Source organism: Melozone crissalis, unplaced genomic scaffold (assembly GCF_028551555.1).
Source record: "Melozone crissalis strain CALT ecotype California unplaced genomic scaffold, PUWL_Pcris_2 ptg000129l_1, whole genome shotgun sequence".
In the NCBI taxonomy this organism is placed as follows: Eukaryota; Metazoa; Chordata; class Aves; order Passeriformes; family Passerellidae; genus Melozone; species Melozone crissalis.
In genome coordinates this window covers 838,706-848,191 of record NW_026535903.1, presented here as the reverse complement: position 1 = coordinate 848,191, position 9,486 = coordinate 838,706, and the positions used below count along the sequence as shown (strand labels likewise).

Here is a 9,486-nt window from a genome sequence, read left to right as displayed (position 1 = left end):
ACCCCAGCCTGGGCAAAGCCTGCAGCTGCAGCAATGCCCACGGGCATTGTCCCACTTGGGCACAAGCCTCCTCTGCCGCTCCGGCTGGGAAAATGGCATCCACGCAGCCAGTGGTCACTGTTCCACCAATTCAACCCAAACTGCATTGGAAAAGTGCTCCAGCTCTGGCATGACTGCAGGCAAGGCCTGGGTTGAATGGCACACAGGGTTCCTGCTGTGACCCACACCTGGCTGGGTGCTGTCCCACCTCCCCACAGACACCACACCGGCCTCAGCTTTGCAAAGGCACAATTACCAAGATGGGTTTGGAGTTTTTAATAACTGAAATGGCACCTGGGAGGCCTGGGAGGCCCAGAGTGGGCAGCACAAGATGGGAGGTGATTTGTGCTGTGGGAGCAGCACTGTGCCATGGCTGGACAGAGAGACACTGACAGCAGGACACAGGGCTGCCCCTCACCCCCACCACGGCTCAGGTATCACTGCAGGCCCCACCTTACCCAAACCAACTCCATTTGCTTCTCACAAGCTCGTGGCTCTGATCCACACACATCAACGTGCCTTCAACAATATTTCAACCAAGGCCTCTGCTGGAGACCTCGACTCTGACCAAGAGCCAAGAGGAGCCAGGCTGGCAGCAGAGCCAGTTTTGCTGGCAGCAGAGCCGGTTTTGCCGGCACCGGGTCGGGAGGGTGGCACTGCCCCGGCACTCAGCTCTGTCTGGGGAGGTGACAGGGGTCACTGGGGGAGCAGAGACTGGGCACTGTGTCTCAGCCACCACGCTGTCAGCCCTCTCACAGAGAATGAGCCCTGCACTGTATTTCCAGCAGGCTCCAGCAATGATTAATCTGTTCCGACACAGCTGCAGCTTTCTTGGTGGAATTTGGACCATCTTCCTTTCTGGAGAATTCAGCTTCTTACCCAACTGTGACCCTCCCGAGCCCTGGGATGGCACTGCTGGGATGGCAGCCATCGCCCATCACCGTGCCACCAGCCCAGCCTGTGCTCCCTCAGCTTTCTCAGGTTCCCATCACAGAATCTCAGACCTCCCCAGCCCTGGCAGAGGGAAGCACCACACCTCGGGCTCCTGCTGCCCACCCTTGCACTCAGGGTACCCCCAGCACTGTGGGCACAACACTCTGGGGGTCAAAGCTGAGTTATATTCAAAACACTGCGCCTCTGAGTAAACATTTTAACCTGCAGGCACCGGCCCTGGGGCAGCCCAGCTGCAGCAGGCCCACACAGGGACCTGCCACCCGTAATGCCGTAACAAATGCACTCCAAATCCCAGCAGTTTTTGTAAAGGTTTATAGTCCTTTGCCATGATTGCATGATACATTTCTTCCCCTGTGACACAGCCCTCAGACCAGGATGCGCCGCTGGCAGCTCGCAGCAGCTGGGCTTTGCGCTCCGATCTACACTAGCTGCAGAACATCAAATGCAACTTTCAACATCTCCATTTAATATTTACATTCAAGCAATTAATAATTGGAAGCTTATAGTTTAGACATTTCTAATAGCAGCAATTTCTATAATAGCTCGTTTAGCTTTAGATAACGATTTTTTTTTTTGCACATAGAAACACCACATGTGTACAGTATCAAAAAATATATACGGGATGGTCCTGCGGGTCGTGGGGAGGGCAGGGGACCAAGACTAACAAATGCTCAATGGTTAAAAAGGAGAACAGAAAATAGTCGTTTGATATAGTTTATAAGGTGATCTAGGGACTCCATAAATCTAGGCTTTATATTTCATTATATAAATACCTACAAATAAATATATTAGCGTGGCCAGGGAGCGACCAGCTTTCAGCTCAAACAATACATTTCAAGAACACCACGTACAAACGGGAGCAAGAATCACTCGACAAGTTAGCACTGTTAAAATATAATACTATAACTCTGAGTAACTGGCGGGTCCCATCCTTTGTGTCCCACTGCCCGCAGGTCCCGGAGCAGCCCCAGCTGCGGGCCCAGCAGCGAGGTCCCCCCGTGGCAGGGACGTGTCCCGGCGTCCCCCGGCAGGGCACGGCGGGCTCGGGGGCCGGGGCTCCGGGGCAGGGGCAGCAGCACCGGCAGGGAGGCGGCGGGGCCGGCGGCCCCGGCACGGGCACGGGCGGGCAGCTCCCACGGGGAGCCCAGCTCACACCGTCACGTACTCCTTGAAGGTCACGGTCAGGCAGTTCGCGGTCACATCTGTGATAATTATATTCCCAAAGAAGGGCTTGAACTCCTGCAGGGACTCGGCCTCCTCCTCCTCCTCCGCGGTCTCCCGGGGCTGCGGAGGCTCCGGGGCCGCCTCCTCGGCCGGCGGCGGCGGCGGCTCCGGCTTCACCTCGGCCAGGGCCAGCTCGCCGTCCGGCCGCGGCTTCACGCAGCGCAAGTCTATGGGCTCGTCCAGGTCCGAGTCGAGCAGGATGACCTCGGGCGGGGCGGGCTCGGGCCGCGGGGGGCTGAGGCAGGTGGGGGCGCTGATGCTGCGGGACGGCAGGCGCTTCTTGCCCGGCTCCCGCTCGGCCTGCGGCTCCGACAGGCAGCGCTTCCGCGAGCTGCCGCTCGACAGGTTCAGTCCCATGGAGGAAGGGCCGTGCTCGCACACGGGGCTCAGCGACCAGGGCACCAGCTCCGGCTTGGTGGTGAGCTGCAGGGGCTGCTCCGCCGGGGGAAGGGGCGGCTCCTTGGCCGAGGGAGTCTTTTGGGCGCCTTCCTCCGGCTCCGCCGGGGGCCGCCGGCTCTCGCCCTCCGCTTTGCTCAGGGCGTTGCTGCCCACCACCCTGTCCTCCCCCGGCTTCCTCCAAGCCTCCACCTTCTCCTCCCCACCCTTCTTAGGAGTCCTCTCCTCCGCAGCCCGCTTCCGGGGAGTCTCCCCGGACTTGATCTTCACCGCCTGCATGCCGTTCTCCATGTACTTGCTCATCACAATCACAATGCGCCCGTTCTTGTTTTTGTTCTTGACGATCTTCATCTTTCCCCCAAGGCCGTTGCTGGCCACCCTGTCCCGGGGGGGCGGCCCGGTACCGCTGGACAGGTTCTTCTCAGCTCCGTTTTTGCTCTCTGCCGTGAGGTTCTTGACCGGGCCCAGCAAGTTTTTGGCCGGGCCGTGAGCCCACTTGTCCGGGTGGGCGACCAGGGGGGCCTTGTTATTGTCCAAGCAGGCCTGGCCCTGCGGCTCCTTGCTGCCGGGCTGGTAATGGGGCTCGTACATCTTGGGGTCGGGCTGGTAGTGGTGGTGCTTCTTGCTGTTGAGCTGGTAGTAATACTTCCCTTTGCTGTGGGACTGGTGCTTCATGGCGCTCTCCTTGCCGTTGGGCTGGTACTGGTGGTGCTTCTTGCTGTTGAGCTCATACTGGTGCTGCTGGCTCTTGCCAGAGGAGCCGAGCTCCAGCTTGGGCCTGGTGTCCACGGCCGGCTCCTGCAGCCCCGTGAGGATGTTGGAGCGGCGGGCGAAGGACGGGAGCTGCAAGGCAAAAGCGAGAGCCGCGCTCAGAGGGGGCCGGAGAGCCCGGCCGGGGGCCGCTGGCCGCCGGGGGCCGGAGCTCCGGCAGGTGCTGCAGGCTCCAGCACGGCCCCCGCCCCTCGGGCCGCTCTCCTTGCAGGACGCCGCGTCCCGGGGCACCGCGTCCTCGAGCGGGCGGCCCCAGCCCGCTCCAACTTAGAGGCTGTGCATTGCTCCAGATTAATGAAGCAATGAAAAGAAGAAAAGCCCCCTTCAATCAGCTGTCTGGGAACGGGGGCCGAGCGGGACCGCGGCTGCCGAGCCCGCGAGCAGCGTGCTAATGCCGGCCGGGCACGGGCACGGCGGCTCCGCGGCGCGGAGGGGAGGGAGGGAGGGCAGGGGGGCCGGGGCACCCGCTGAGCTCAGCGCTGGGGTCCCCGGGGCTGCGCGCAGGCTCATCCCGAGCATGATGAAACCCGCGGCAAGCGGCTCCCCGGGGACCCCGCGGGGCCGGGGCTGGGGCCGGGCCCGCGCGTTACCTGCACGACCAGCGGCTTCGGCTTGGGCCCCCGCTTGCGGTATCCCATCAGCTGCTCCTGCCGCTCCCTGCGGGAACACAGCGTCACGGTGAGCCCCGGGGCGACACACGGACCCCGGAGCCGCCCCCTCGTCCCGCACGGCGGCTCCGCGATGGCGGTGACCCTATGGGGAGCAGGGAGGGGACGGCGGGAGGGGACCGGGGCCCGCAGGTGGCAGCGGGCCGGGGCATCCTGTGCAAGCAGCGGGCGCCTTCCCCGCTGCCGCCTCCCCGCTGTGGGGAGGGGCTGAAGTTCGCAGTTTGCGCCAAAACACTCCAGGAAATAAATGCGCGGAAAGAGAAAAAAAAATTAAAAAGGCTTAAAAAAAAAAAAAGCAAAAAGAAAAAAAAAAAAAAGCCGAAGCCCGTCCAAGCGCAGCAGCAGCAGCAGCGCCGCCTCCTCGAGTCGCGGCATCGAATCCCGGGGAGAAGGAGCGAGGCGCGGCGTGGGGGGGCACGGCAAGGGGGGCACCGCGGCGTGGGGACCTTGACCCGGAGGCGTCGCCCGGTGGCCCCGCACCGCCCGCCCCGCCGGGGCCGCGCCCCCCGCCCGGCCCGGCCCGGCCCGCCCCCGCCGCGGCCCCCGGCTCCGTGACGCATCTGCAATTGCGGGAGCGGCCCGGGCGGGGGTCCCGCCGCCCCTCCCGCGCCGCCCCACCTGGGCCGCTCACCTGTTCTGGAAGGCGATGAGCAGCCGGGGGTCCAGGATGTTCTCCTCCGGCTCCCACGTGTTATATCTTGGAGAGGGGAGGAGAGCGGCCGTCACCGCGGGGCCCTGCCGGCGGGGCCGGGGTCCCGGGCAGAGCCGCCCCGCAGCCCCGGGCCCGGCGGGAGCGGGGTGTGGGGCCGGGGTCCCGGGGAGGGGGATGGGCGGGGGGGGGGGGCCGCGGGGACGGTACTGTTTATTTAGCGCAGTTATTATTCCGGAGGAATTCCAGGCATGTCATGATGAAATTTTCCAAATCCCCTTTCCCGGACCCAGGAAAGCGGCCGCGGGGCGGAGGAGGGACCCGGCCGCGGCGTCCCGGACCCCCCCGCGCCCCCCCGCCCGCACTGTCATGCGAACCCCGAACGCTCCGCAGCGGCCGCGCTCGCTCCGGTGCCGGCGCTGCCCCCGCCTCGGCGGCGGCTCTCGGGGCTGCGGGGCGACGCGGACCATTTTTGCGGTTATTCCCCCTTTCTCCCCCCTTCCTGCCCCCCCCTCCCCGCTCGGTTCTGCAATATGGAGCCCGGCTCCCGAGGAGGGAAAGGGGGAAGGAGCCATTTTCTGGTGCACATCAGCCGCCGCCTGCTCGGCTCCCGCCGCCGTCACCGCCGGGCCCCGCCGCCGCCTCTCGCCGCCCGCTCGCCGCCCCGGCCGGGGCCCTTCCCGGAGCCCCATCCCCGGCCCCATCCCCGCCCGGCGCCGGTACTCACTTGGGCGACCATCCCCTCCATTTCACCAGGTACTCGACTCTGCCCTGAGCGGCGCGGGAGGCAAAGACACGGCGTCAGCGGGAACCGCCACCCCCGGCGCGCCCGGGCCCCGCCGCCCCCCGCCGCCGCCGCCGCCCCCCGCACCTTTCGGATCCGCTTCTTCTCGATGCTCTCCACCGCGAAGACGTGCTCGCCCACCGCCGGCAGCTCCATCCCGCAGCCGGGAGGGGCCGGGCCGGGCCGCGCTGCAGCCGAGCTGGGCTCGGGCTCCGGCAGCTCCCGCCGCCGGCCCGACAGACACTGAGCGGCGGCACCGCAACCGTGCAAATCCCGGAGCGAGACGTCAGGGAGGCGGCGCCTCCCGGGCCCGGCTGCCCGTCAGCGGCGGGGCCGGGGGATTGGCGCAGCCCTGCCGGGGAGCGAGGCGGGGAGGGGGCGGGCGGGGGCCGGGCACGGCGGCGCGGGGAGGGGGGCGCGGGCGGCCCGGCTCCCGCCCCACGCGTGACTCAGCACGGCCCCGCGGGGCTGCCGGGGGCGGCGCGGCCCGCGGGGCAGGTGCGCAACCCGCGGCCCGGGGGAGCGGGCTCGGCCGGAGGGTCCCGCCGGGGATGCGCGGCGGGACGGGCGCTCGGGAGGGCTCCGCGCCGCGCCACGTCGCGCGGTGCCCCGGGCCCGGGGAGCGGCGGCGCCCACCCCCGGTGCGGCCCGTGGGGCCCGAGCCCGCGGGGGAGCCCTGGCCGCGCTGCCCGCGGGCCCCGCGGCCGTGGGGCGCCCGCCCGGGGACGGCCGGCGGTGGCGGCGGCGGGCCCGGCCCGGGGCAGGTGGCGGCGCTTTCCCCGCCCGGTGCCGGAAGCCGCGCACGGTGGCGGGGCCGCTCGGGGAGCGCGGTGCGGGCGGCTCCGTGCGCTCGGTGCTCGCGGAGCGGCTCCCGGGGAGCACACGCGTGTCCGCGGCTGCCGCGGGGCCGCCCGCGCTGCTCGGGGAGCGTGGCGGTGCCGGAGCGGGAGGAACCTTGCCCCGGACAGGTGGAGCGGGGCCGGGCCCGTCCCGGTGTGAGCCCCGTGCGGCCCCGCAGCTCCGGGCCTCCCGCCGGCACCGCAGCCCCGGGCCGGACCGTGGGGCCGCGGGCACGCGTGGGCGACACCCGGGGGGCGAAGAGCCCCCGACCCCTCCCGGGGCTCGCTCCTCGCAGGTGCCCGGCTGTGGCCCGGGGCCGGCACCCCGGGGAACCGGAGCCTCCGCGCCCGCTGACAACGGAGCGGTCCCTGGGGCTGCCGCGGGGTCTCGGTGCCGCCGTCCCCCTCGTCCCCCCGGGCTCTGCCGGGCCTCGGACGGGCCGAGCGACCCCCGCGGGGCTCCCGCAACTTTCGCCGGGAGCGGCGGGGCCGAGCCCGAACGGCACCGGGGCCCCGAGCGGCTCCTTGGCCGGGTCGGGCAGCGCCCCCGGCACCCGGGACGTTCTCGTTGCCCCGGCTCGGTGCCAGCCCGGTGATCCCGGCATCGGCCGCGCCCCCGGGGCCGTACCGGCCCCGGCGGTACCGGAGGGGACACACCGGGAGGCACCGCTGAATGTCACCGCGCCGCAGCCCCTAACAAAGACGCAGCCGCCGCGATCGCAGAGCCGAGCCAATAAAAAGCAAACTGATATTACAATTTTGATTTCCCTGGAGGGCCGAAGGGGCTTAATGTAAGAATTATTATCCATTGTGAACAGCAGCCCAAGGAAAACACACACAGGAAGATTTAATTTTTTTTTTTTTAACTTAGCGGTTTTCCTAAGAAACATACATTCATTGAAATTTATGCCAGCGGAGTTTGTTAACCCTCCCCTTTGACATTTCCAGCTTCTCCTGTTACCAGAGGAGACAAACCGCTAATGCTCGTAATAAAACGGAATGCCCAGGGACGAGCACGGTTTGGTGCGATTCCTCCCCAGCCTGGGTAAGCTGCAGAGCACGTCCAGCTCCGGATCCCGGCTGGATGAGAGAGCTCTGCTCTGCCCGGGACTCAGTCGGGAATAGGCGATGAGGAGGGCAGAGTTTGCCTGGCTGCATAGATAAAAATATAAATTAAAAAAAAAAAAATTAAATGTGTGACCAGACATCCTTGGCATCTTTTAGAAGCTGTCTCAGGAGCAATACAAGAGACTGTTGATGAAATACAATATGTGTGTGTGTGTGTGTGTGTGTATATATATATATATATATATATATATAAAGTGAAACAACACTGAAAACCAATATTAAAAGCATTTTAATCACTGCCTGGCCCCTGGCTCCCGTGGCTCAGCAGCAGCTCCCGTCCTTCGGGTTCCTGTAGGATCTTCATCTGCTTTCTGTTACGGGGCTGATTGCACATGATTCACAATAATGATGGTAATGGTGGTGATTTTCTGTCTCTCACCTTGCTCAGGCAGCGGCAGTTCATGAACTGATACATCTTTCTCTCTGTCAGGCCCAAAGAGGACACCTTATTTGAACCACATAAAACAGCCTAAATAAGGAAAGCGGGAAGCATTTCCAACTGTTGCCTCGTGCTGACTGGCTGGGGCATATCGCAGGGATGAGGCGAGGAAAGGGATCGCAGCGAAAGGAGCAGGAGCCAAGCGCTACCTTTGGAGCCGGCAGAGCGGTGGGGCGGCCCCGGGCAGTTCCCTGCTGGTGGATCAGGCAGGGACGGGGCACAGACACATCCCTGCCCTTCACCACACACCTGGCCCAGAGCTCGGGTGGTTCTTTCTCTGCCGGGCATCAGCAGTCGGTGCTGGGCTCTCAGAGGAGGATTTGGCTGGGCGCTCCATCCCCCGCGTCCCTGATCCCCGGTGGGGCTGCTGGGGCAGCTGTGACACAAAACCTCCAACAGCCAGGGGCAGATGGGCTTCCCACGGCTGCTGGGACCCCACCAAGGTGATTTCCCCTCCAATATTCGCTGGCCGTGTTCCCTCCGTGTACCCAGAGCTGGTGTCTGTCTGTGGTTACTCTTTCCATCATTATTTATAAAGTTTTTCCCCCGGAGGCAGAGCCAGCTCCCTGGCAGTGCCCTGCCTGGGGTGGGTGCTGCCCCTCTGAAGGATGCTCCTGTTCCCTCGCCCCAGCAGCTCCTGCAGCCCCGCTCTGTGTTTGCCATCAAGCAGCACTGATTGCACATGCCATCATTTCTGATGTTGCTCATTAGTCTGTATCATTATTAGCAATTCAAACCAGCAATTCTTTCCCAGCTGTAATCCCCCAGCTCCGCGGCTGCAGTTTGGGCGCTAACCTCCTCCTCCCCTCTGCCCCAGCAAGGCCGGGGCTTCCTGCTGGGTCTGCAGAGCCAGGAGCTCCCCGAGCACCAAATAATAACAGAAAGTTAATTCATGAATGGTTGCAGCGTTCCCTTCAAGGCCACTCTCACCCGGGGCCAGGCACCGACTTTGCCACTTTGTCCTTGGAGCAGGGGGAGGGCACTGGCCCCATTCATCCCTACCTGGCCGCCTCAGCCTGGGCCAGCTGGGCTCCGGGATCTGCCCTTCTGCCTTTGGCAGCTCTGCCTCGCACTGGAAGTTGTGGCCAGTCTGAAAAACGGATTATGACACAGCCCTTGCTGAGGTCAACGCCGTGCTGGAGAAAGGATGAGGAGGTAGGCTTGGAAAAAGAGACAACAAAACCAGCAAATCCACAAAAACCTGAACCCACCCACCCAATCAATAGGATGCCATGAAGTACATGTGAACAATGAAACCCTGTTCCAGGTTGCCAAGGCAAATCTGTCAATAGAGTATTGAACAAGCAAATCTGACTTGCAATTATTGTGTCCTTCTAAATACAGGCTGCCCCTCTGCCTTGCAGCTCAGCCCCGTGCTGCTGTGGGGAAGCTGCTGCCTCAGAACGGTGAGGGAAGAGTCCAGCCTGGCAGCTGGGCTGGAATTTGCTCCAACAAATGCACAAAACCCCCCGAGCATCCCCACCACCTTCACTGCAGCAGCTGAAGTGACACGTGCCCTGCCCCCAGTGTGACAGGCAGCACAAAAACCCCTTTGGGAAACTGCTCACCCTCTAAAGCTCTCAGTGAAGTGCCCA

General features: G+C 64.4%; 1 protein-coding gene across 1 annotated transcript; it reads right to left on the bottom strand.

The window, feature by feature from the left end:
• Nucleotides 1-2,060: 2,060 nt before the first annotated feature.
• Nucleotides 2,061-5,730, bottom strand: CBX4 (chromobox 4). The gene is made up of 5 exons (XM_054293143.1): nt 5,573-5,730; nt 5,429-5,472; nt 4,684-4,749; nt 3,975-4,041; nt 2,061-3,456 (listed from the first exon to the last, which is right to left on the bottom strand). The coding sequence occupies exons 1-5, from the start codon at nt 5,639-5,641 to the stop codon at nt 2,143-2,145; spliced, it is 1,560 nt and encodes a 519-aa protein (XP_054149118.1). The 5' UTR covers nt 5,642-5,730; the 3' UTR covers nt 2,061-2,142.
• Between the last annotated feature and the right edge of the window lie 3,756 nt (nt 5,731-9,486).